Source organism: Rattus norvegicus, chromosome 4 (genome assembly GCF_021556685.1).
Source record: "Rattus norvegicus strain SHRSP/BbbUtx chromosome 4, alternate assembly SHRSP_T2T, whole genome shotgun sequence".
NCBI lineage: Eukaryota > Metazoa > Chordata > Mammalia > Rodentia > Muridae > Rattus > Rattus norvegicus.
Genome location: NC_141537.1, coordinates 166,499,521 through 166,527,297, shown reverse-complemented (window position 1 = coordinate 166,527,297; position 27,777 = coordinate 166,499,521). Strand labels below are relative to the sequence as shown.

The window sequence follows — 27,777 nt, the reverse complement described above, 5'->3', positions numbered from 1 at the left end:
CAGAAAGGGAGGAAGATGAAGGAAAAGAAAATAGATCCAGATTCCAAATGATTTTAAATAGCCACAAGTAGCTATGAATATCTAATACAGGTTGTATAATTGCAGGACAGTTTGTCTTATCTAGTTGGGCAGTTAACAACGATATCAATTGGGACATTTTGTGGAATGAGAATTTACAGATTTAAATATGATTGATTAATTACAAACCTCTAGAGTTTTGATTTCATAGGGTTCTAGGGATATATGACTGCTAGCCACAGAGGGTAGATGTCTGGGAACGTGGGCAGAATCCACACAAGAAAACAGCAAGTAGGGCTGTCACTGCATGGGGTTAGCAATGAAAGTGGCAGGACCACCGAGGCCAGAGAATAGCAGGCCTTAGTATGGATTTGTGCATTTTTTAGTATTTTCCACAATGTCAGTCCATCTTTTTCCTTGTGGTTTTGCTAAGGACACTAGCTTTACTCTCTCTGCAGAAGTTTACATCTTCTCAGTCTTCAAATGTCAATCATGAACATTTGTTTTGTAGCATCTGGAAAAATATGTTGCTTCTTTCCTTTGCTCTCACAGTCAGCTTTCATTAAGCAATTTCCTCTTTTTGGTTTGGTCAAGAGGAGGGGCAGAAAATCATGAGATTGAGTACCACTCAGAAGAAATTTAGTTTTTCTTTTTTCTCTGAGCCTATTAGTGTATACAGACAAGTAAAGTTCAACTTTTCCACCAACTGAGTGATCAATTTCCTCCACGAGAATCGCTTCAGGATAGAGACACAGGTAACAATCACTGTTTTTATTCTTTTTCTATTAAATGATCAAGTATATTTTAGAGAATTTCAGATGGTGTGACATGAAAGCCAGATAGATGGGGAAGCCCTGTTGGTTGTATTAAATCGGATTAACTCTGGCAGCATGTGAAAATATTATTCTGTACTAGTATTTTCTTTCAGCGTATGCTGTGACTGGTGTTGTGTTCTAAGAAATTAAGGTTGAAGGATGTATGGAGATCATAACTCTTTAAATGGATCAAGTGTTTATATATTATCCATTTGAATGATGCCAAATTATCAACCAGGTTAGATGGGTCAGTCTGTAAATGAACTTGCTACACAAGCCTGACTGAATACTTGAGGTTGATCCCTAGAAGTCACATGAACTTGGAAAGCAAAATTTGTAGAATTGTCTTCCAGACACATGAACCTTGGCTTGAGCATACTTTTTCCAAGAGCAATAATAACAAACAACAATTTTGAAAAATAGTTCTGTAGTCGAAGGATACTTTTATGTCAAGAAATAAGGCAAAAAATGAATAACTTCAGAAATCTTCATAAATTAAAAACTAGATAAGAATGCTATCAATGTGCAGCTTGCCCATATTATCTGCTGGTACACATCTCAGTTATAATGTGAAGGTAATGTCACTTACAAATATTTTACATCTACAAATGCATTGATATCTATTTTCAGATTGTGTCATTCATGGACGTTAGCTCATGTATACTGTATAGTAACAAAATTTATTTTCATATGACCTTTTCTTGAAACATCATGTATGAGTATATTATATGTAACATGATTATGTACATGGAAGGGTTTGAGATTAAAACTTCATATTGCATTGACTATGCCACTCTCTGTTGCTCCCACTCCCCATTCACAAATATTCCCTTTCTACCTTCCTGGTTGTGCAGTTACTAAAGGTTTCAACTCATTTCTTAAGAATTTAACCAGAGGCCTCAGATAAGAGAGAATATTCAGCAATTGTCTTTCTGGGTCTGGTTTATCCCTCTCAGTAGAATTTTCTCTAGTTGAATCCATTTACCAGGTCCAAGAATAGAGAGGATTTGGTAGGTTGTGGCTAGGTGGAGAGATTCGGCATCTCATATGTTTGGGACTTCAACCCAAAAGATATTTCTGTGTCTTGGATCTTCTGCCGTATTAACCTTCAAATATTCTCTTGAAGATTGTTTCTGGAAAACTCTGAGAGTCATGAATAAATAAAAAGACTGAAATGACATTTTTATATTCATGTATTTATCAAACTGTGTAAATAATTTTAAAGCAATATTTTTTATTCCTAAAGCTTTGACGTTTTCTATTCAAATAGATTGTCGAAAAGTATTTCTATGTTTTCAGTGATACCAATTTAAATTCTAACATGTTTATGTGTTGAACATTTTGAACAAAGTGGCTATGCCACTATTATAATGACTTATTAGTAAATATGTAATTCTTTCCATATTTCTTAACAATAATTGCTGTGACCCTTAGAAATATGAATGTCTATAACATAAATGTACAATGAATTCTCATCTGCCATGTAAATGGGGAGTAGTTCGTGTCAGGGTGTTTGGGTATTAAGGGATTTAGTCGGACCCCACCCTTTCCCAACCGTCTTTATCATCAGATCTAGGTACCTTCCTATAGGTGGACATTTAAACTTTGAAAAAAAAAACAATTCTCAAGGCTCCAGTATACTTCATATATTCAAAAAGATGACTGAACAGGAGGTTACTTACACAACTGTGAGATTTCATAAGTCGTCAGTGTTCCAGAACGAAGTGAGGTCTGAGGAGACTCAAAGTGCTAAAGAAATAGGCCACAGAGGTAAGTGTTTTAAGTATCTAAAATTTCTTGCTTTATGCATTTAAGAATTTTAAAAATATCCTTCTACCTTCTATAGAAAACAATAATTTTCCATTTCATCTGAACTTGGTTATGCAGAAGAATCTTGGCAAAAAAAGTATTAGTTGGAGGGTAATAAGTACAATATTGTTCAAAACTAATGTTAAAAATACAGCAATCACATTTTAAATAAAAAGGAAAAAAATTATAACCCTACTTCTATTCTTTAGTTTTTAGGTAGTTGTAAAATAAATCAGAGGGGGAGAGTAGAACAATAGAAATCTATAAAAAAATTAGTTGAGAAGCAAGAAATGAGAAATTATTAGGTTTTTTATTATTATTTTTTCGTCTAGTCAAAAAAAATTCCAGAACTTTAAAATGAAGACAAACGAGTCTGTGAAAACAGATGTCTAGAGAAACAAATTCTATGGAAATGAAGCTTATGCATTAGAAACAATGGTTTCATTCTCAGGAAAGTGTTTTGATGTCATAAAATATCCCCAACATCTAATGCAACAGACAACAATGTTGTCCGTCAGAAGGAGCAGTCTCCTACTGGAAATAAAGTTACAGATGAAGGGAGAAGTGATGAGAGGAATAGTGGGTATGGGAATGAATAAAGCCCAGTGTAAATTTCTGAAAACCTTAAAGAATAATTTGGTATATTAATGAAAAAGCAGAAGCATTCCTTTTTATTTTCTTTTAATTTTATTTGCTCTATACACACAGTCACAGTTGTGCTCCAAACTGATATCCGTTTCTTCTTTGACCTAGTTAGTCAGAGGCATGAGTTTCAGATTCCAAATGCCTCAGATACACCCAAATACTTAGTATTATATAGAGCAATATCAAAATTGCAGTGTAAAGAGAGAGTGGAATTATCAACTTTCCAAGATTGGGGTTTATGGAGATCAGTTCGAGAATATCTGTGTTTCCCTACCCGTTCTCAAGAACACCCATCCCTCTTTTTACCTATCAAATCTCAGTTATCGTTCTTTGTGCACTGCCTACTGTAGTTTGTTGTCTTGTACTTGGATTGTATCTATGCCTCCAGTGCTTTCTGCAGAATGCCTTTCTCTTCTTTTAGTACTAGGTAAGAACACATGTCTGATAACCAGCTCCTTCTAGGCTAAGTCAGAAGGATTAACAATACAAGGCCAAGCCTACAGTAAGTTCAAATTGTGAAACTTCACTCACGTAGAATTTCTACAGTGAGTGTATTTTAAGTAGAAATATACAATTTTGAGAGCACATATTCAGTCTGTTAGTATCATTGACGAGCATAATTTTCCCTTGTTTCTATGCTTAACAAAATGTAGTTAGTATTGAGACATACTTCGTTAATGGTGTTGATTTCCTTGCTTTCTTTTGTTGATTGAAGAGAGTTCAGTCCCCTGGAAGCTCATTGTTATAGCTCTTGGAATCCTCTGTTCAGTTCTGCTGGTAACTGTTGCAGTATTGGTGACAAACTGTGAGTAAATTAAGATACATCTTATTTGACCTTCTGCCTAAAGAAGAGCTTTAGACATGAACCATGCAGCTGTACACTCTTTCCATTTTCCTGCCTATAATCATGGAATGAGCCAGAACATTTGGACTTTAATAACTTTTCGTGACACTCTGCAGTGCTATGTTCGCCTTTATACTTAATCTGTTAGCTCTGGGGTGGTTAGGATCTGCCCTGCTCTTTCTTACTCATGGACATGATCTTCTGAGGACTTGGTGACAGTCTCCATTTCTGAGCTAAGATGATTGTTAACTTTATGCAAACATTTTGTGAAAAACAGCTGTGAAAATAATTGATGACTTTCTTTTCCTTTTTCTTCAATGTATATTGAGGACATGGTGTAAAAAGACTTCATCTGTACTGAGACATTAAAAGTTAAGCTTTATTAGGTTGTTTCATATTTACAGAGTATCACTTCTAGGCGAATAGTTTACACACTATCACTTCTGGAGGTGAGTAGTTTACACACTTTATGTTTCAATAATAATCATCCCCTCTCTTACCTTTTCTTTAGTTCAAATTTCCATGACGTGTTAAGTATTCACTGAATATTTTACTTAGGTTTTTAATTTGTCTAATCATGCTGTAAAGTATTAAGTAACTGGAACTTACCTCCACCATAATTTCCTTCAGCTGTGTTATTTATTTTACAGTCAGCTGAACTCTAGAGAAAAATTTATGTATCTGTTTCAAAAGTGAGTTAATAGAAGTGTTAATTTATAAATGTTAATTGTCAAGGAAAATAATGATGTGTTGGCTGTCAACATGAAGTTTTTTCTTGAATCTTAAATTTTAATATATATATATACTTTATGAAAATTTATGCTGTTATACCTGTGACTACTTCAGGTTTGCAGTATAATCATGAAACACATGAACTGCAAGAAACTCAAAACTCTCAACATAACTGCAGCACCATGGAAAATGACATCAAATTAAAGGAAGAAATGCTGAGAAATATGTCTATAGAGAGTACTCGTTACAATGCTCTTCTGGACTTAATCAACAGAGAACAGAAGAGATGGTACAACAAAACTAAGACTGTTTTAGCTGCCCCTCAGCACACAGGTATGTAGCAGGGGAGGACCATGAATTCAGAATTGCATTATCATCTATTGTTGGATGATCCGTTATGGAAGCATTGAAGGCCATACTTCAGCTTAAGATTCTGGTGATTTCTGGGTTAATCATTTGAGGGTTCCTTATTTATGTAAGGTCTTGGAAACCCAGAAATCCCTGTCTGGGTTAGGAGAATATTATAGTTTCTATATTTGGGACACTTCTAGCTCCCTGAGGATGGAATCACAAATCGATAATCCTGATAATTTTTTTGGTCCAAGGGAAAGTCTGAGAGTCCCACTTTGTTGCTGACATAACAAATAAGTTCCTTTTTCCCTTTTCCGGTTTCAGAGACATAAGTCCCCTCTCCCATTCCCCTCCCCATTCACTCCCCCTTCCTGCACCCTGACATTCCCCTACACTAGTGATCCAGCCTTGGCATGACCAATGGCTTCTCCTCCCATTGGTGCTTAACAAGATCATCCTATGTTATATATGCAGATGGAGCCATGGGTCAGTCCATATATTGTCTTTGGGAGGTGATTTAGTCCCTGGGAGCTCTGGTTTGTTGGCATTGTTCTTCTTATGGGGTTGCAAGCCCCTTAAGATCCTTCAATCCTTTTTCTAATTACTCCAATGGAGTTCCTGTTCTCAGTTCAATGGGTTGCTGCTATCATTCGCCGCTGTATTTGACACACTCACAGAAGTTTTAATAGAGTATATTTTTCAAGTATTCATTCTAAAATAGACTTAAAGATTTACATGGGTGCAGTTATAAAAATAATGGTGTGTGTGTATGTGTGTGTGCGTGCGCGCTTGTGTGTGTGTGTGTGTGTGTGTGTGTGTGTGTGTGTGTGTGTATGTGTGTGTGTATGTATGTGTCATCTGACTCGTCTTCAGAAAGTTGGCCTGTTTGTAATAAAGGGATCCTCCCTGGAGTGTACGGGGGCGCTTAACCATGGTGTGCACACATTGCACCTCTGTCAGTGACACATGAATGAGACTGTAAAGATGAAAATATCAAGTGTCACAGGAAACCTTTCATATTCTTCATTGTTACTGGTCATTCTTAACTGATACCATTTATCCATCATCATTAAATATTTTTTCAAGAAGTAGAGATTATGAAGAGTTCTTGTTTATTATCTCATCATGCTGAGACAGTAGGTTGTGATGATTCTTATTATGTGAAGACTAAATATATCTAAAACTGCTATATTATGAAAATTGTTACTGGATTAAAAGAGCTCTAGATCATTGTTGAAGTATTTCACACCCATGAAAAATACTTTGTGTCATTAGTTTAAAATAACTTCATTATCTGTAAAGGGTAGCATAATGATGTAATCCCTAAGATCAGGATACTGAAGAATAAAGATTATAACTCTCCGGACAATGTGGAAAGTCCAGCAGATTCCAGCCAAGCCTGTACTACATGAATATACCGCTTCACAGAAAAATAGAGATTGGACATTAAGTTTGTTAACAAAGCATGGATATTCCCAGGACCTCACTAAATAAAACATTCATATTGAGGTGATCTTGCTACACAAGTTGTACATATTTTAATGTATTTAACTTGAAACTTTGGGCATGTGGGGATATCACTTAAGGGTTCAACATAATCAAGACTACACAGTGTCAACATCAAAACTTCCTCTGTATCTTTCTTTTTCTCTTAATGTTGAGCATTTAACACAGACCTTGGCATGGTGCTAATTACCCAGTGTTGTATACACCAATGTGGCAATACATTAATGCAGATCTAGAATTCTGTTATCAATTTAATTGCCTCTGAGTAGAAAGTGCTCATTTCATTCCCTCCAGGCCCTGTTATCTCCCAAGTCTCTGTTTCATAGAACTGAGATGATTTAGATAACTGATTTGCATGGAATTGTAACGTGTGATCCTAGGCCTGGTGTGTTCCACTTTGCTCACCATCCTCAAGTTCATCCATGCTTGTCATGTAGGTCATCATCTCTCTTTTGGGTTTTGTGTGAGAAATGATATCATTCTGTAGCCAATGGAGAGTTGGATAGCATGAAATTCATCACTTAGCCTGGGATGGCCTCAAATTGGTAATGTTCTTCCTGTCTCCATCTTTGGAATTCTCAGGTTATAGGCATAAGTCATCATGCATAGCTGTTTCATTTTTCTTTAAAGGATAAGGGGGATTCTTTTCATACACAGGCTACATCTTCTCTACTCATTCACCCATGTTTGACACATAAAATTTCTCTTTATCTCTAGTGTTATTTACAATATTATATAGATCAGGAGTGTGCAGAGTTCTCTGGGCATTATAAAATCCCTATTTCAGAGAATTGTGAGGTTTTATTTTTTTTACACAGCCTTAATAAATACACTGTTATTCTAACACAATCCAAGAAAATAATGTTTAACTATTTCATTCTTTTCTGTAGGTGGTTGTGTTGAAATGCATTGGTTATGCTATGGTATAAAATGTTATTATTTCATCATCGACAAAAGAACATGGCGTAAATGTATATAGACCTGCCAGAATTACAGCTTATCCTTTCTGAAGATACATGATAAGGATGAACTGGTATTGTGGATATTTACTTGCCCCTTTTCACTTATACTCTATTTCTACCCCTGAATAATAAGATACTGAATCTTGGATTTTTAAAAAGTATATGGTTTTCCTGTAATTTGAAAAAAAACTGTGGGACTCAGGTATGTTAAGAGGAGACTTGTTACTATAAAGACACTTGTGTCTTTCAGTCTCCTCCTTTGCTCGGGAGTCTACAACAGAGTACCTCAAAAAGTATGCCTTCCCCTCTTGAAGTTTAACCCTTTGGTATAGCACAACCTGTTGGTGAAAGTCATTTTTCTCCTTGGAGTTCCAAATAAGCCCCTGCTGCCTAGTGTTTGTTCTTTGGAACCTTGAAATGCAGACGCGTGAGATGAGTAATCAGATGATAACAGGAAATGTAGCTGAGCTCTGGGCCTATTTGCAACATGAGATGCTATGAAAAATGGGGAATTAAATGGTTGACTAGTTGGCCCCATGGTGATCTTCACTGAAACTGTCCCTTTCTTTACTGTTTAGTATTCTTATGTTTTGTAAAAAAAAAAGATATTCATGTTTAGAAATCATTATTTTAAAGAAAACAAATTTTCCAAGTTTCTGACATTATTTTTTAAATAATTACTAATGAAATCCTTTCTAATATGAAGACTATATTTTTCTAGAGAAATGATTGAAGAATCATATTGAATCACATATTGAATACAACACAGTATGATATTTATACACGAATACATGTTTAAACAACAGCACAAAAGAATTCTTAGTGAAAGAAAATAGTGTAATTTTTCTATTTGATACAGTAAACATAACCAATTTTATATTTATTATTATTATTATTATTTGTTGTTGTTGTTGTTGTTGTTGTTGTATTTTACTTATCCATATTACATCTTGTGGACTAACCCCTTCCTGCGCATCACTTCCCACAGTCCATCCTGTATTCCCATCCCCTTCGCCTCTGAGAGTGTGGTGGATCCTTAGTTATTACTCGATTCTGTCACATCAGGTCTCCCTGAAGCTAGGTGCATCCTCTTCAACTCAGTCCAGATGAGGATGTCCAGGTAGAAGAACATTGCCTATATATATGTAACTGCTTTTGGGATATCTCCCATTCCAGTTTTTTGGGACTCACATGATGACCAAAGTGCCCATATGCAGGAAAATCTAGTTCCAGCCGTGTCTGTGCTCTTTTATTGTTGGACCACTAGGGTCCAGGTTATTTGCTTCTGCTGGTCTTCCTGTCAAGTTTCTATCCCCTTTTGGGGCCTACATTCTTCCATAATATTCCTGAAACTCCATCCACTGTTTGGCTAAGGGTGTCTGTGTCCTTATGTGTCAGCTATGGGGTGGAGCCTCTAAACTCTTGTCTGAGCACCACTAGTAGGATCAGCGATTGTGTCAGCTACTGGGTAGAAACTCTAAATTCTTGTCTGCAAGGATAATCAACTATTACTCATAGTGTTAGGGGTTGTTGCTTTTTCCATGGGGTAGGTATCATGCTCAGCCAGTTATCAGTTGGCTGTTCCCAACTGGGAAGTCGGTGCTCCATCTCCAATCTCTGTATGGCTTGTAGAAAAAATACGTTTTGGGATGAAAATTTTGTGGGTGGCTTGGTGTCCGTTTTGATTCCCCAGGGTTCCTACTTGGCCGAAGGAGGCAGCCATCTCAGACTCCATATCTCCAATACTTTGAGTCACAGCTAAGGACACCCTTTTTGATTCATGTGCACCTTCCATATCCCAATTCTCCATCATATTCTGGGAATGCCCCTACCCTTCCCATCAGTCGTAGATGTCCACAAATTCTCATTGTAATCACTCCATCACTACTAAGCATTTGCAAACCAAACACTGAATTTCCCACTCCCTTTCTTATACCCTTTCTAACCCAGTTCTAATTCTCCATTTGCTTTCCATGACCATCCATTTCCCATTCCAAGTGGGACTAAAGCATCCTTGTTTGTTGCCCTCTTTCTGTCCATCCTACTAAGGCCTGTGTAGTATAGCATGGGCACCCTGTATTTTATGGCTAAAAACTATGTAGAAGTGAATTCATACCATGCCTGTCCTTTTTGGGACTGGATTACCTTAGTCAGGATTGTATTCTAAAGTTCCATCAATTTGCCTGAAAAAGTCATGATGTTTTTGTTTTTCATAGCTAATTTGTATTCCATTACAGAGATGTACCATATTATTTATACATACTTCAGTTGAAGGACATCTAAGTTCTCTCCACTTTCTGGCTCTTAAGAATAAGTTTCTGTGAACATAGTTGTGTGAGTGTCTTTTTGGTATAGTGCAGCTTATTTTGGGTATTTCCCAGTAGTGCTATAGCTGGATCTTATGATTGAACTATTGCCAGTTTGATGAGGAAACATCAAATTGATTACGAAAGTGATTGTACAAATGTGCACCCCCACCAGCAATGTAGAAGTTTTCACCATGCTCCATATCTTTGCCAACATGTGCTATCACTTGAATTTTTTGATATTAGACATTCTGCTTGGGGTAACATGGAATCTCAGAGTTGTTTTGATTTTTGCTTTCCCAATGGTTAAGGACTTTCAACATTTATATAAGTGCTTCTTGTATATTTGAGATTCATTTGTTGAGAATTCTCTGTTTGCCTCAGACATAGGAAAAAAAACAGAAGAAATTAATACAACAGTCAAATAAAATGTTAAATCTTAAAAAAAATTCCTCACACAACACATCCAGGAAATGTGTGATACCATGAAGAGTCCTAAACTTAGAATAATAGAAATGAAAGCCAAAGAGTCCCACCTCCAAATCCAGAATATTTCAGGAAAGTCAAAAAATAAAACTTTTCCAATCTAAAGAAACAGTCTCCTATATAAAGAGAAGCCTATAAATATTAAGATGCTTTTAGAAAAGAAATTAGACCGAGATTGAAAAGAAAACACTTCCACAGCATATTGTTCAAAACACAAAATCTACAGAAAAAGAAAGAGTACTAACTGCTCTTAGCTAAAATAGGCAGGTAACAGTCAAAGGCAGAATAATAAGAATTGCTCCTGACTTCAGATATGATATGTTAAAATCTCTAAAACACCACAGTTGTCAACCTAGAATATGACAAATAGCCAGTGAAATTCTGAATCACCATAGAATGGAGAAAAAAAAAGATATTTCAAGACAAAACTAAGAAAATACTAAAAGGGAAATTCTAACCCTAGAGGGAATATACATTCAAGAAAACACCGGAAATAATTAGACCCATACCAGCAAAATCAAGGAAAGCAATAGAACACACACACACACACACACACACACACACACACAGATACACACACACACATACACACACACACACATGTTGTTGTAATAATATAAAAATAATACAGAGTAATGTTGTCTTTTACCCGCTTGGTCAGCACCACAGTGCCCCAAGATATCTGCTAGATATCTTGGCGGACACACATCTCGGCCGCAAACTTTCCTACACTCAAACCCTCACATAAAAGAGCACAAAACACAATAATATTAGATACAATTTGTAAGATATAATTACCCACTTAAACATACAAAGCCCGGTACCATCCATCCCTTCGGAACATTGATAACAACCTGTAAATACACAGAGCAGAATCTTAACATCACCTGCCATGACTTCTCCCCTCTCTCCCTCTCTCCTTCTCTTCCTCTCTCCCTTAGTCTCCTCCTCTTCCTTCAAACTTCTCTCCCGTCCATCCTTTCTTCTCCTCCAATGACAGGCCTCCTTCTATCCTGTACCTGCCTCACCTGTGACATTATCCTACACACACACACACACACACACACACACACACACACACACACACTCACTCAATCAACATAAGTATGTTTAAACCTACTCATATATTAAAAAATAAAATCAGCTTCATAATTAAATATTATGCCATTCCAATGTCACATGTAAGACACCCTAAATGCTGCCAAGTATCTCCCATAATCAGTACTGTCCCTTCTGCATTGGGAATATGGAAAGGTCCTTTGTGTTGCATGGAGCTTCATGCACATTGTTTCACATAGCACTATTTTTCTTACTGATCTTTCCTTGAAGACAGATCATTACTTTCCATAAGAACACCTCCAATATGCTTCTCTACTTTTCAAAAATGGAATTTGAATAATGGCATAGGTCATCAGAAATCAATTAATGATATATGGGTTTTGGGGGGAGGGTTACAGAAGGTGATGCACCCAACTTCTAAATGGACATGAGTAAAAATCTCACAGGTGGTATCTTAATTCAGAGAAAAAGTGAATGGTTTCCCTCTAAGGTGAAAAACAAGATAGACTGCTCATTCTGGTCATTTATATTCAGTGTTGTACTAGAGAGTTTAGCTATAGCAATTAGGCAAGAAAAAGAAATAATTATGTCTACATTGGAAAATAGAAGTTAATATATTTTTATTTACCCTTGACATTTCTTAGATTGAAAATCGAAAGGAAACCTCAATTAAATTAATAATATAACAGTTGAATTTAGTTGAGCATTTAGAAAAGAAGAGCCATATAAAGAGCATGTTGTAATCTATATGGACAATCAGGCAATGAAATTAGGAAATTATTAAGAAGACAAGTCTATTTATAATATCCGCAAAAATCAGAAAGCACCGATAAATTCAACAAATACATGAAAGATTTATACAAAAATGTACATATGTAGATAATTGGAAGAAAATTCCTATGTCTACATTGTAAGTCTTTATAATAGTAATTCATGATACTCACTAAATTAATACAGAGAATTTATATAATCCATAACTATATGTTTTGCATAAATTGACAAAAATTGAACAATTGATGTCATGTGTTTGCTCCTTGCATCTTCTGTGTTCTGTTTTTGAATGGTTAAGGAAAAGAGTGGAAGTTTGAGCATGTCAATTTTATTAGAGTGGCCTAGAGCTAACTCACTCTATTTTCAGTCACATTCCTTTGTCCAGAATTCAGTCGTTTAGCCACATCCAACTGGCTTCAAGGTAGAAGAAGAAACCAAGTTCGCTGAACAAGTAGCCAGTCTCTATTATTGCAGGACCAGCATAAGGAGAAGAGTTGGAGAATACAAGCACAGATTAAGGAAGCATGTGTTTTGCAGTCAGTCTGAGAGAGGAATTGGTTCTTTTCTTCCATTGTTAATGGTAAAGCATTACCAGATTGATGCACTGTAAGCAGCACATTCCTGCTGGTGAATGAGCTGAGTCTCCATCAGTAACTCCTGGGGGATAGAAAAAAAGATGAGGGTAAAGTGTAACACATTAGCTTCTTCCCTATAGAAATGCAGCCCTCCTGCCCATATTAGCATTAAAAGGGTTTGGGACATGCATGTGGGAAAGAAACTGCTATTTTTCCACTGTTTTTTTCCTTTTAGTTACCTTTATTTATTTATTTTTTTACAGTCCATTAGTCATTACACACTCAGGGTCCTCCCTTCCACAGTTTCTCACCTAATTCTTCCTCCCCTGGTCTCCAAAAAAAGTACACCACCCTTCTCCTCCCAGGCCAGCCCTACTCCTTGGGGCTCAAGACTCTTGATGGTTGGGTGCATCTTCCCCAACTGAGGCCAAACCAGGCAGTCCTCTGCTGTATAGGAGTCTGGGGCTTGTATGAGGTCCCATATGGTGTGAGGTTGGTAGATCTGTATGTGGCAGATCTCAGGGGTTCTGGTTAATTGAGACCCTGAACCGCTGTGGGGTTTTTTTCCTCCTCAGCTTGTTCCAAACATCCCCTAATTCAACCACAGGGGTCCCAAAATTCTATTAAATGATTGGGGTTAGTGTCTGCATCTGTCTCTGCCTGCTTATATGTTGGCCTTTTTGAGGACAGCCATACTAGACAATTGTCTGTATGCAAACTATAGAATCAGTGACAGTGTCAGGCCTTGGAACCTCTACAAGAGGTGGATCCATACTTGGGCCTATCACTGCACTGCCTTTCTCTCAGTCTCTTCTCCATTTTTTTTCTAAAATTCATTTAGAGAGAAAAAATTCTGAGTCAGAGTATATGATTTTGGATGTCAATCCCATCCCTCTATTGATTTCCACTTGTATTTCTACTGGACGTGGACTCTATAAGTTCCCTTTCCCCACTGTTGGTCATTTTATCTAAGGTCCATCCCTTTGAGGCCTCAGAGTCTCCAACCTTTCAGGTCTATAGTACTTTAAAGAGGGACCTCCCTAGAGTTTGTACACTCCAATTCATTCTGCTACCCCTGAGGGTTTTTTTTTTCTTTTTTCTTTTTTTCAGAGCTGGGGACCGAACCCAGGACCTTGCCCTTGCTAGGCAAGCCCTCTACCACTGAGCTAAATCCCCAACCCCTCCCTGAGGGTTTTTTGCTCATTCCCGCCATACCTTACCATATTTCTGTATCCTCTCCCCCTTCCTAGTCTGACTGAGCTCACTTCCTACTTCTGTCTGCAGAGATTACTTTCCTAACCCTCCCAAGTGGAACTGAACCAACTTCACTTGGGCCTCTATGTTTGTCAACCTAATGGAAGAGTGTGGATTGTACTTGTGTATTCTGTACTTTTTTAATCAAATATGCACTTATTATTGAGTACATACTATGTGATCTATGTTTTTTAATGTGTCTTAGGCAGGAAGTTTGTGAGTTCAAGCACAGACTTGTACACATAGTGAGACTTGGTCTATGAATCACACTCACAAATCATGTCCTGAACCAGTATCACAGAACAACTGAAGTTTCTATTTTGAATAACATATTGAAATGACATAGTTTTGATATGAATGCACTAGAAGTTGGAAGTACATTTAGAAAATGAACATGGTGGGACTAAGCAGTGGGAAGCAAGAACAGCAGAGGATGACAAAGAAATGCTGGGAATTTTTGCTTGCTCTTCTCTCATCCAACAGACAGAAATTTCATCATGAGGTGTGTTGCTTCCTTTACAGAAGTTCCTTCAGGACCACATTATTCGAGACAGTTACTGGATTGGATTGTCATATAATAATAATAAAAAGGAATGGTCATGGATTGACAACACCACATTGAATTGGTGAGTTTCTGAACCCTTCAGACTCTAAAAGTGGTATGGGAATTGAGAGATTGTGTATAAATGCTTTTCTCTCATTTACCTTGACTTTCTTCATTTTCTATGGAGCTCATGGGGAAAGGCAAGCTGCATAAGGAAGTATATGATTCAGTGTTTGACAGGTAAGTTTTGTGTTCAAGGTACTGACCAATGATGCTTAATATATCTCAGGATTGTGTCTTCTAAGATGCACAAGGCAATAGCAAGTCAATAACTTGAGATGCTATGAAGTGACTGAATGATCATGAGAGATACATTGAATGTGAATTTCTCATATATTTTTTGACATTTTTACTGTTGTTTGCTTATATAATTTTTGGTTTCTTATAAATATAAGAACATGTTCATATATGCTCACATATGGATGCCTACCTCCCATTTGAAGGTGTTGTTTCACATTTTTAATGTATAATCAAGTAGAAAACAGTTTACTGCTTAATTTATTAATATTATATATTTTTCTTGAGTATTTTACATACAACAAATAATATATCAACATATCAACCTCTATTCAAACTAAAAACTCTAACATGTGTCTCACTATCTCATTCCTTCATTATTAACTGTACATAGGTGCATGATTGTAGCTCAGCTACTAAAACCTTGAAAGTCATCAGGGATATAAACTTAATAAATAATTGAATCTTCTTTTCTGAAACTGTCAACTAAGAATAGTAATTTAATAAGAAGAAATAATCTTTGCAGAAATTTTATTTTTTCCAGAAGGCTGCATTTCAGAGAGCTTCTTTCCTTCTCTGGTTCTTACTTTCTTTCTATGTCTCCTTCCCTGCTATTCCCTGATTCTTGGTGGTGGTGTGGAGGGAAAGAAGTTGATGTAGATGTCTCTTTAAGGGATGATCACTTAAGAACTTCTTCCAAGAACTTTGACCAATTCTGCCTCTCTGCATGCATTGTGGCCCAGACAGTCAGGTAAATCATTGAGAATAGAAAACTCAGCATTGAACACACATATATGGTGACTTGAACTTTAAAAAAGGAATTAAAACCATCCAGCATTTACATCAAATGGTTCTGGCTCAATGGGAGGTCAGCATGTAGAAAAATGAAAGCAATTCTTCCTTACATCCTTGTACAGAGCTCAAGTAGAAGTCGAACGAGGACTTCCACATAAAACGAGACCCAATAAAACATAAAGAGTAAGTGGAAAGGAGATTCAAACACATGGGCACAGTGGAAATTTTCCTTAACAGAACACAAATGTCTCTCAAAGAACAACAATCAACAAATAGGACTTCATAAAACTACGAAGCTTCTCTAAGGCAAAGGACTTCACCAATAGGACAAAGCAGCAATCAACTGATTGGGAAAAATCTATATCAGTCCTACAGTTGATACAAGCTAATATACAATATATACAAAGAACTCAAGAAGGTAGACATCAGAGAATGTAAAGCACCAAAAATGTTCAACATCCTTAGTCATCAGGAAAATACAAATCAAAACATCTTGGGGTTGGCGATTTAGCTCAGTGGTAGAGCGCTTGCCTAGGAAGTGCAAGGCCCTGAGTTCGGTCCCAGCTCTGAAAAAAAGAACCAAAAAAAAATCTTGGGATTCCACATACCCAACTCAGAATGACTAAGATCAAGGACTCAGGTTACAGCATTTGATGGTGAAGATGTGGAGAAAGAGGAACACTCCTCCATTGTTGTTGGGATTGCAAGCTGGTACAATCACTATGGAGATTAGTCTGGTGGTTCCTCAGAAAATTGGACATAGAAATGAGGACCCAGCCTATATAAATCCTATACATATACCCAAAAGATTCTCCAACATAAAACTAGGGCACATGCTACACTTTGTTCATAGCAACCTTATTTAAAATATCCAGAAGCTGGTAAGAACCCAGATGTCTCATAAAAGAGAAATTGACAGAAAAAATATGTAATATATCTACACAATGCAGTACTAATTAGCTATTAAAAACAATTACTTCATTAAATTGTTCTGCAAATGAATGAAATTTGAAAATATCATCCTGAGGAAGATAACCCTGTCACAGAAGAAAAAATGTTATTGTAGGCAATCACTGATATGTTGAATATTAGCATAAAAACTCAGAATGCCCAAGGTACATATTCACAGACCATATGGATCTCAAGAAGTAGGAAGAGCAAAATTCTTCAGTCCTATTTAGAGAGGAGGAAATACTCATAGAAAGTGGAGGGTGGGAGGGATGGGAGGAAGAGTAGAAGTGGATGGGGAAATGGACACTGGACCAGTTATGGGATGCGACAGGACCGAGAATTTAAACATCGGTCTATAGTAATGGAAGATGGGACACTGGGGGTAGCCACCAGCAAGTCCTAGATATCAGTAAAGCAAGAAGCTCCCAGGACCTAACTGGGATGAACTTAGCTGAAAAGCCTCCAAAATGGGAGGGAGAACCTGTAGAGTCCATATCCTATCAAGATGTTAGGCAAGGCCCCAAGTATGAGGACACCTACTCATCTTCAAAATTTTCAACTGAGAATGACTTCTGTCAAAAGGAAATACAGGGACAAAATATGGAGCAGAGACTGAAGGAAAGGCCATCTGGACACTGATCCACCTGGGGATCCATCCCACATACAGACATCAAGCCAGAAATTCTTATTGTGGAAGCAAAGAAATGCTTGCAGATATGAGCCTATATGGATGTGTCCTGAGAGGCTCTGCCAGAGCCCTTCTGATCAGATAAGGACACTTGAAGCAAACCATCTTATTGTGTATAGGGTTCCCACTGGAGAAGTTATACAAAGGACTGAAGGAGACAAAGGGTATTGCAACTCCATAGGAGAACAAGAATATCAAACAACCAGAACCCCCAAGCTCCCAAGGTCTAAACCACCAAACAATGAGTATACATGGAGGGACCCATGGTTCCAACAGTATATGTAGTAAAGGATGGCATTGTCCTGTATCAGTGAGAAGAGAGGCCCTTGGTCCTGTGAATATTAGATTCCCCAGTATAGGGGATTTCCTGGATGGTGAGGTGGAGGACGGGTGTAAGGGACAGGGGATTTTTGAGATTAAAAGAGAAAATGGGACAATATTTAAAATGTGACTACATAAAATATCCAAAAAAAAGTTATCATGGAGGTTGAGAGCAGGACAGGCCTAGGCTATAACTATAAATATTTTTATTTAAGATTGAAATTTATTTCTTTAATACATGTGTAAAATATACAAATATACATACACACATTTTATGTTTATCTGCATATCATAATATTAAGTATATATCCTTAAATTTTTTACATTTTTTATATATTTTCATTACAGTCATTGTCTCCTTCAGTCTCCCTCCCATAGTTCTCTATGCCATCCTTCCTATTGCCTATGAGAGGGTGCTCCTCCCTCACCAGGTCTCCTTATTCACTGGGGCCTCAAGGCTCTAAAGTATTAAGTGCACCTTTCCTGCTGAGGTCAGACAAGGCAGACTTATGTTAAATAGGTGCCAGGGCCTCAGATCAGCCTGTGTATGATCCTCTTTGGTGGGTCAGTCTCTGGAAGCACCCTGGAGTGTGAGTTAGTTCAGATTGCTGGTCTTCTCATGTGATCCTTCTCCCTTTCAGTTTCTTGAATCCTTTCCCTATTACAACTACAGGGGTTCCTAACTTCAGTCCATTGTTTGGGAATTACTATCTGCTTCTGTCTCAGTCAGCTGCTGGTCGGTATTCTCAGAGGACAGAGAAGCCTGACTCCTGTCTGTAACCACATCATAGCATACTAGAGTCAAACCTTTCTTTTATCCTATGGGATGGATCCCAAGTTGGCCCGGTCATTCGACTACCTTTCCTTCAGTATTGTCTCCATTTTTGTCTTAAATTTCTTTTAGACAGGAACAATTCTTGGGTTAAGAATGTTGTCTTTGCATCATCACTCTTGTCCCTGTACTTGAGGCCGTGTTGATCTACTGGAGATAGACTCTTCAATTCTCTTTCCCAAATGTTGGACATTTTAGATAAGGAAACCCCCAATGAGTCATGAGAGTGTCTTACATCCCAGGTCTCTGTACTTTCCAGAGGGTCCCTCCTCCTCCTACTATTTGAGACTGCCCATTTCTGTTCATTAATTTGGCCCTCTGAATATCTCTCCTATCCTTTCCCACCATATCTGGTCCTGTTCGTATTTTTCCCTCACTGTCCCCTCTCCTATCCAGGTTTCTCCCTCTATCTACCTCTTGTGATTATTTCCTTTCCCCTTCTAACCTGGAATTCATGCATCCTCACTTGAGTCTTCCTGCTTGTTAAACTTCTTAAGCTCTGTGGGTTGTATCATAGTCATTCTATACTTTTTGGCTAATTCCTACTTATCAGTGAGAATATACCATGCATGCCATTTTAGTTTGGAGCTACCTCAGATAGAATGATAATTTCTATGTCCATTTACTTGCAAAATTCATGATGTTCTCATTTTTAATTGCTGAATAGCATTCCATTTTGTAAAAATGCACCACATTTTCTGTATCCATTCCTTGACTGAGGGACATCTGGGTTGTTTCCAGCTTCTGGATATAACAAACAAGGCTTCTATGAACAAGTGGAACACATGTCCTTGTGGTATAGTCGGGCATCATTTGTTTATATGCCCAAGAGTGGTGTAACTGATATAGATGTGTCTTCAGGTAGAATTCTTTCCAATTTTCTGAGGAAATGTCAAATTGATTTCCAGAGTGGTTTTAGCAATTCGCAATCCCACCACAAATGTAGGAGTGTTCCTCTTCCTACACACGTCCCAAGCATGTGTTGTCACGTGACTTTTGATCTTGGACATTCTGATTGTTGTGACCTGGAAGGTCAGTGTCTTTTTGAACTGCATTTCTCTGAGGCCTTTGAACATTTCTTTCTTTTTTTAATGGATATTTTATTTAAATTTCAAATGTTATCAAATTTCCCAGAATTCTCTCCAGAAACCCTTTATGCTATCATCCTGCCCCCTGCCTCTATGAGGGTGCTCCCTCATCCACCCACCCACTCCCTTCTATCTCCCTGCCTTGCCATTGCCCTTTACTGTGACATTGAACCTTCACAAGAACAATGGCTTCTCCTCTCCCTGATTTCCGAAGATGCCATCTTCTGCTACATATGAAGCTGGAGCCATATGTGGCTACATTTATACACTTTGGTTGTTGCTTTAGTCCCTGGGAGCTCTGGGGGGTCTATCTGGCAATTGACCATTTGTCAGAACAGTTGTAGCAAGCACCAATATAGAATCTGTGACTTCACCAAACTTGGACTCTTGACTTACCTTACAACACCAAACATTATTTTTTCATATAGTAAAAGCCTTAGTTCTAATAAAAAAGGGTCTTTTTATACTAAAACATATATTCCCTAATAGATTAATATTGTAGCATGCAGGTTCAAATGCAAGATAGGACTATTCATATCTTTTCTCCCATGAAAACTGCAAAAACAGTTATTAAACTTTTGAATGCCAGCCCAAAGGAAGATATTTCCATATTGATTTGACATTGACTTTTCTATGTGTTGATTTCATTTTATTATTTCTTGCCTTCTATTCCTCTTTGTTGTGTTTGCTTCTTTTTTTCCCCAAACCTTCCAGGTGTACTTATAAATTCATAGTATGCAAAATTTAGTTTCTTTATGGAGGGACTTAGTGCTATGAACTTCCTCTAACACTTTTTTTCCAGATTTTGAGTAGCTGTGGAAAGCTTAGACTCAGACTCGGTGGAACAAGTCTTTAATCCCAGGAGACAGAGGCAAGCAGATTTTGGAGTTCAAGGCCAGACTGGGACAGAGGAATTTCTAGGTATAGAAAAGCTTAAATCCAGACATGGGTATACATATCTTTAATCCCAGCATTCAGGAGGAAGTGTCATGAAGATCTCCAAATTCTTGTCAATCTACAGAACAATTCAGGAGAACCAATATTAGGCAGTGATTGAGTTAGGAAACAGAAAGCTGAGAAGTATAGTGGTGGGACATCCTCCAGCCTTATCACGTAGTAGAACTTGGCAGTTTCAGCCATAGGAACCTTGCTCTATAGTAAAAATAAAAGGAATATTGAGTCAATTAATGCTTTTTAGCTCATCCTCAGAAATTAGGGATGGTTAAGAAAAGATAAGCATTATTTTGGTGAAAAGTTCTGAGTAGTGTTTTCTGAGAACACAAAGGGATAAGAAGAGTTAAGGCTGTACCTCCTGCTGCCAATGGCCTTGATAAGGTTTAAGAATCACAAAAGTCATAGTGATTTTGAAGATATGTAGGGGTCAAGGAAAACCAAAGAGGTTCAGCCCTGTGAGAGGCAAGGGAAGATCATTGATAAAGGGGAAGATCAGTTGAAGTTGATGTCTGAGTTCAAAGGGGTTCATACAAATAAATTGAGGATTGGCACCATAAAGAGTGCCTATGAGAGGCTTCTTTTGTGGCCTAGTTGCAGCAGAAGACCCCAGCATATTGGATATTTCAGTATCATAGGATGACCACTAAAAACAAAGGGAGCAGTGGAGTGGAGTCAATTACATTCTAGAATGCTACATAGGGCAGAGCTGGAGAAGTAATCGAAACCCATTGGAGGAACTCAGAAGATCATGAGTGCATAGCAGATATTGGAACAAGGAGCTGTGAGCTGAAGAAAGGCATTAACAGGGAGAAAGGAGTTTGGTGTTGAGGTCCGAATTGAATCTTTTCCAGGACCTCTTGAATGAGACACATGGAGAGAGTGATTGAATCAATAGCAAGTGGAGTTTAATTTTGGTCTTTCCTGGTCCTCGTTTTTAAAGGGAGATGACCCAGAGCAGACTGTCAGAGAGCTATATAACTTGCAATCAATTGTGGCAGATTCAAACAACTTTTAATGAGGCAGGGTATTGATGATAGGGCAAAGTAACCTCCAAGTTGACTTGTGATCAGTGGACCATTCTGAAATTACCATGGGGGACAGTAGGGAGTCTGGGGGAGGTCTGTTGGGAGTCACAGGTAGCCTTGTTTGACAGTTTGGTTTGAAGTTGCTCTGGAAACTAACTACTCCTTGGAAGGGAAAGGTCTTTGTGCTTGGAAGATTATGATGGACCTTTCCCACTGGCCTTAGATTAACCCCCAACTCGGGCTCTTTCATTCACAGTCAACGAAAATGGCAAAAGAGTCAGAGATCTGGAGTTCTTTGATATCAGACATGTATTTGTAGAGTTTTGAGTTGCCTAGCTGATTTCCTGTCTTGGTTTAGTATATTATTTCCTCGATATGGAATTTTGAAATGTTATTATATATCCTGGGATGTTGGAGCTATTTCTTCAGCCATTTGTTTTTTATTTTATAGGAGAATACAGTTAAATAATTGAATCTCAGAAAAAGACTTTGAACTTTGGACACTTAACATTATTGAGATTGCTATATACAGTAGGAACTATTGACATTTTAATAATCCATTTTGCATTATGTTTAGTTTGTCATAGTTTTGTATAATCCTATTGAAATTGTGGAATGAAATATGGTGGTTTGGCTATGCTTGTCCCAGTTAGTGGTAGTGTATGAAATTATGGCTGTGTTGATGTCTTAGTGCCTCTGCTGGAGAAAGCATGTCCATGGTGGCAGATGTTGAGACCCTTCACCTAGTCATGTGGAAGCCAATCTTCTCCTGTCTGTCTAGGGATATAGATGTAAAATCTCTTCTCCTTCTCTAATCTTCCATCAGTGTGGATGCTGTTATGCTCCTGCATTAGTAATTGACTGAACCCCTGAAACTTAAGCAAGTCCCAATTAAATATCCCTTATAAGAGATTCCTTGGGGTTGGGGATTTAGCTCAGTGGTAGAGCGCTTGCCTAGGAAGCACAAGGCCCTGGGTTCAGTCCCCAGCTCTGAAAAAAAGAACCAAAAAAAAAAAGAGATTCCTTGATCATGGTGTATCCTCACACCAATGAAACCACAATTATGACACCCAGCTCTAGACAATAATTAATAACATAATTTTGCCAGATGACTGTATATCTGAAGTATTATAGAAGATTATGGCATTGGACCCATGATATCTGCAATCACGGGTTTTGATTTGATTAGAATTTAAAACATGGCATTCCTCAATTAAATGTTTTAAATCCAGTACAAAAGCAATTACCTATCCACTTACAATGATACCACTGGGCATATCTTGCTTAGCATGTATGTAGCTTGTTGTGGTAGGAGTAAAGCCATTGATATCTTTTATCCCCCAATCAGACTGCAATGCACATTTGACCCTTTGATATGTAGCCAAAGGAAAATATTTCTTGATTGATTTGACATTAAATCTCTATGTCTTTGTGTCACAGTGTGTTAGATCTTCATCGATAAGGTGTTACCATGGAGTTGTGGTTAAAAAAACAAGTGTAGAGGCAATAGCTGATGTGTTGGAGATCTCTAGGTCTTCATGACCAATAATTTCCTGGATGTATCCCTGATTTGCACTTCATTATTCATTTACTATCTTATAATTCTGTTGTTTAACTCTTCATTCATATTATGGTTTTGAATACAGAGTTTGTCTGTATAGTTCAGACTCTGCTAGACCTTCCTCAGTATACAAGGCTAACCTCACATTCAGAGATTTACCAGCCATTGCCAACAAATGCTAGGGTTAAAGATGTGCATCAGCACCACACACAGCTCAACTTTGATCATTAAGTTACATTTTTTCATAGAATATATTTTGTTCAGGTCCTCCAACTCCACAATTAAGAGATCCTCACCAACTTTTTTATTAGATATTTTATTTATTTACTTTTGAAATGTTATCCCTTTTCCTGGTTTCTTCTCTTGAAATCCCCTAATCCATCCTCCTGTTCCCTGCTTTGATTGACAGCCACACTCACTAATCTTTTGGAAATCTCACATTTACTGAACCCCAGCCTATATAGAAATCTGGATCATTATCTACCACAAATATATTCATTAAACTTTAAATTATTTGTTAATATTTGATGAGGTTCTTGTTCCAAAGCCAAATTTGACCTGGTTTGTAATCCTAGTCATTCAGAGTTCCAAAACCTTTTCACCTGTTATTTTACTCCCATATGCTGAGATTCTATGTATGTATCACCTCTTCTTTGTTCTATTTACTATTAAACTTTTAAAATTGTTTTATAGTAAGATAGATGTGGTACAAAGTATACCAAACAGCAGAGATTTCTGTTGAGTTGAATGCAAGGAAGTCACTCAGTCACCACGTTTCAAAGAAGACCTGTTAGTTCTGATTTGGGGAAGTAAAAAAAAAAAAAAACAACAAAATTGTATTCACAAACCATTGTTTGTAATTGAATTAAACACCCCCTTTTTCTCTTTAAAAACAAGGAAAATAAGTCTGTACACATATTTCTTCTATTCAATCTGTCATCATAGCACAAAATAATCATAGATAAATAACCTCAGTATTAAATTAGCCCTTATTATTTCTGAAAGGCTGAAAAATAATCTTCCTTGCTGCACAAAATTAGTGGTATGAAAAGGATAGTTCATTGAGTCATGGTGAGACAGTTTCAATGTTTACTTTTACTGTTTATGTCTTTTTGTGTGGATTTATGTGCATGTGCATGCACAGATCACAACACCTGAGTAATTCATTGACAGTTGAAAGGACCTGGGTCTCTTCTTTATTGTGCAGCATCTGAGGACTAAAAACAGATGGTCCAGTTTGATGTCAACAGTCTAACACATTCAAGTCACTGGCCCAAGACCATATTTTAGGAGTTTAGGGAAAATAAAAACATTTTAGTCTTACACATGTGATTCATTCCATATTCTGTATATTTTCATCAATAAAACATGTTGCAAAAATCATGGCCTTCAACAATATACACTTGAAATTTAATAACTGACAACTTATTTCTTTGTTTTACAGTGATTTGGTGGCAATGATATCACTACACAAAACAGGAAATTGTAAATATTTCAGTATGACAGGTCTACATGATGATGACTGTGGTAAAAGACATCTCTGTATCTGTGAAAAGGGAATAGAAAAATATCCTGCCCCATTGTGCAGTGTGAACGAAAGGTCACAGTCTGCTCTGTGAATAAAGAGATGAGTTGCAAAGCGAAGAAGTCTTCTGAAATTTGTCTTAAGAGCAGACACAGTATTCCCTTCTGGCACATGGAGCAGCTTGCATGTGGAGAATGGACATCCTTTGTTCCAAGACCCAAATGATTTTCCTCACATTCTCTCCTGAATGACACACAGAACCACATGGAGAACTCAATAAATAATGCACACATCACATATTCTTTTGGATATTTCTACAGCCCATGGCTTGTTAGTACAATTAATAACAAATCTGCAGTTGTGGGTTTTCATGTAGAGGTTAGTTACTATTTGGTTTTTTGTTTGTTTGTTTGTTTGTTTGTTTTTTTTTCTGTTTTTTGATTTTTTTTTTGGTGTAGAAAAAGTTAGCATTTTTAAAACCTTTTGAGATGAGGAACTGTGGATGGGAGGACTGATTGTGGTTATGTCTTGACTGTTAATAAATAAAATGATTTTGAAAACCTTATGTTTGCTGTAAAATATAATTTCAGCCTTCATGACTAGTTGCCATGACTAGTTCAAGACACTCAGAGGACCTTCTGAAGTTCACACGTGTTCTTAATTTTTCTTTCTCCTTCTGCTCCATTTGTTGGGAAATTGTAACCCCATAGAAACATTAAAATTTATTGAAGCCAGTTAGGTATGGTAGCTCAGAGTTATAAACATACTATACACATGAATGTGAGGTCAGCCTAGGCGACATGTAGATTCTAATACCATTTGCTCTATAATGAGACTTTGTCTCATGAAGCCTAAGGATGACATTAATAATAATATAAATTGTTTACAGTCATTTTTCTAGGGATAAACATTTTTCCACAGTATAGAACTATAATGATGATAACATGTCTGTTATTGATCTATTAGTATGTTTTAATCCATGATTTACATTCATGTCTGTCCATTTTCTGGATGATATTAGTATGTCCTAAGGGTCAGTATCATGCTATACGTTTACTCGTAATTTGCTCATGACCTACAGTTTCAAAATGGTTATTTTTTTGCAATTTCTTTGTGGTTTTTATCGTGACACTTAAAAATATCAGGTCTTGATCTTGGAGTATCTACAGTAAGTCATTAGAAATAGTAGTTGTGTCAAATAATCACATATCTTCAATCACAGTTGTACTAAGTAGTTTTTGTCCATTTGACACAAAATAGAATCATATCTCAGGAGGGAACCTCAATTCTGAAGTGACTTAATAAGATTTGGCTGTGGGTAGGCCTTCAGGTATTTTCTTAATTATCTATTTGTGTCTGAAGGCCAGTCAGATTGTGGGTGCCACCTATGTGTTTGTGGTCTAGGAGATTCTAGTAAATATGACTGAGCAATGGGGAGTCAATGATCAGCACCTTTCTTGATCCCACATCAGCTTCTGCTTAATGCTTCCTGTCAGGTTTGATTTTCTGTACAGATTCCCTTCAATGGCAGACTATAATGTGGACATGTAAACGAAATAATCCCTCTCCCCTCAAAATTACATTCACCATGGTGTTACTTCAAAAGAGAAAAGAGACTAAGAGAGCCATCATTTTCTACAACAGAAACTTTATTTCCCAAAGTCTATTTGATCCAATGACCTCCCTGCCTGTCCCCAGACATGTAGGCATATGCTGTCTTGTAATATAAATTAGTATGGCCTAGTTCAGAGTGTAATGTGCGCTGCACAGATTTGTATTTGACAATATTTCCCCTGTATATTTTATTATTATTTTCAGTTAACATACATTTTTTCAAAAAGTAGTGGTTCAATCTTTTTATTAATCAGCATGTTATGTTACACAAAGAACCATGATATTCCTCCATTCACATGTGAACATATCATATGTTTCTAACTTGTAACACATTTGAATAAAGTTTTCAAATTAATTTATGTGTTTCACTGTGTGAAATACATTTTATCCTTTTATTTTATCTATCAAAAATCTATCCATTTATATCTATTTTCTTAAACATTGAAAGCTATGATATTTGTTTTTCAGTGTTAAGTGAAGATTTGTTTCATAAGGAACTTATATCACATTATCCCTCATTTTCACCAATATTTGATGATATCAATACTTTGTATTTATACCATCTGGATAAATTGACAAGTTATTACTTCTCTGAGATCTAATGATACTAACCATCTTTTCTTGTACTTATAGGTCACTCAGGTAGGTGTTTTCTTTTCTCAAATATCTGTTCATATAAGCTAATTTCTTATTAGATTTTTCTGTATTGAAAGTGTACGAAAAACATATGAAGGTAGATACATAATTTATACATACATACATGCATACATACATACATACATACATACATACATACATACATATTTACACAAACAGAGAGAGGCACACACTCAAATAATTTGGATTCAAAAACTATGTATAATATGCCAGAAAAAGTTCCTGATTTCTCGTTCAGCATTTTCTGGAATACATCACTTCAGAACAGATAGTTTAACATTTCATTGAACATTGACTTAGCAGGTTTTGTTTTCAACATGTGTTTGATTACATTCAAGTGCAGAGGATTTATCTGATAATTTTCCCAGAAAGTATATAGTTTTAACATACACATTTAAATCAGATAATATTTTATTCTAATTTTTTATTTGTAAATTTGTTGATGTTTTTCTGATCAATGCATTGTGTGTATGAGTACCAGCAGAGGCCAAAATAGGTCACTGGATCAAGGAAAATTGTAGTTTTATGAGGTTATGAACAAACTGAATGCTGGGAAATAAACTCATTTCCTCTGTAAGAGCAGCATAGATCTTGTTTCCTTCTAAATATTAAAGAAGAAATTTATTCAACAGGTTATGTGAGTTGCTCAATGTGCAGGGCACTTAAAACTGACTTTACGTTTCAAAGAAGTTTTATTTTAAATATATGTGTATTGAAATCAAATTTTGTAATAGTATACATTCATATTATGTTTTTCCATCCGTACTTCTCAGTTCCTTCTTACTTTTCTCA

The 27,777-nt window shown here is 36.8% G+C and overlaps 1 protein-coding gene across 1 annotated transcript; it reads left to right on the top strand.

Moving 5' to 3' along the window:
* The first annotated feature begins 659 nt into the window (after positions 1-659).
* Positions 660-25,279, top strand: Ly49i2 (Ly49 inhibitory receptor 2). The gene is given in 7 exon segments (NM_152848.2): positions 660-773; positions 2,404-2,603; positions 4,003-4,092; positions 4,978-5,196; positions 7,611-7,753; positions 14,656-14,759; positions 24,634-25,279. Coding segments are annotated over 6 exon segments (843 nt in total). The 5' UTR covers positions 660-773; positions 2,404-2,491; the 3' UTR covers positions 24,809-25,279.
* The last annotated feature ends 2,498 nt before the right edge of the window (positions 25,280-27,777 follow it).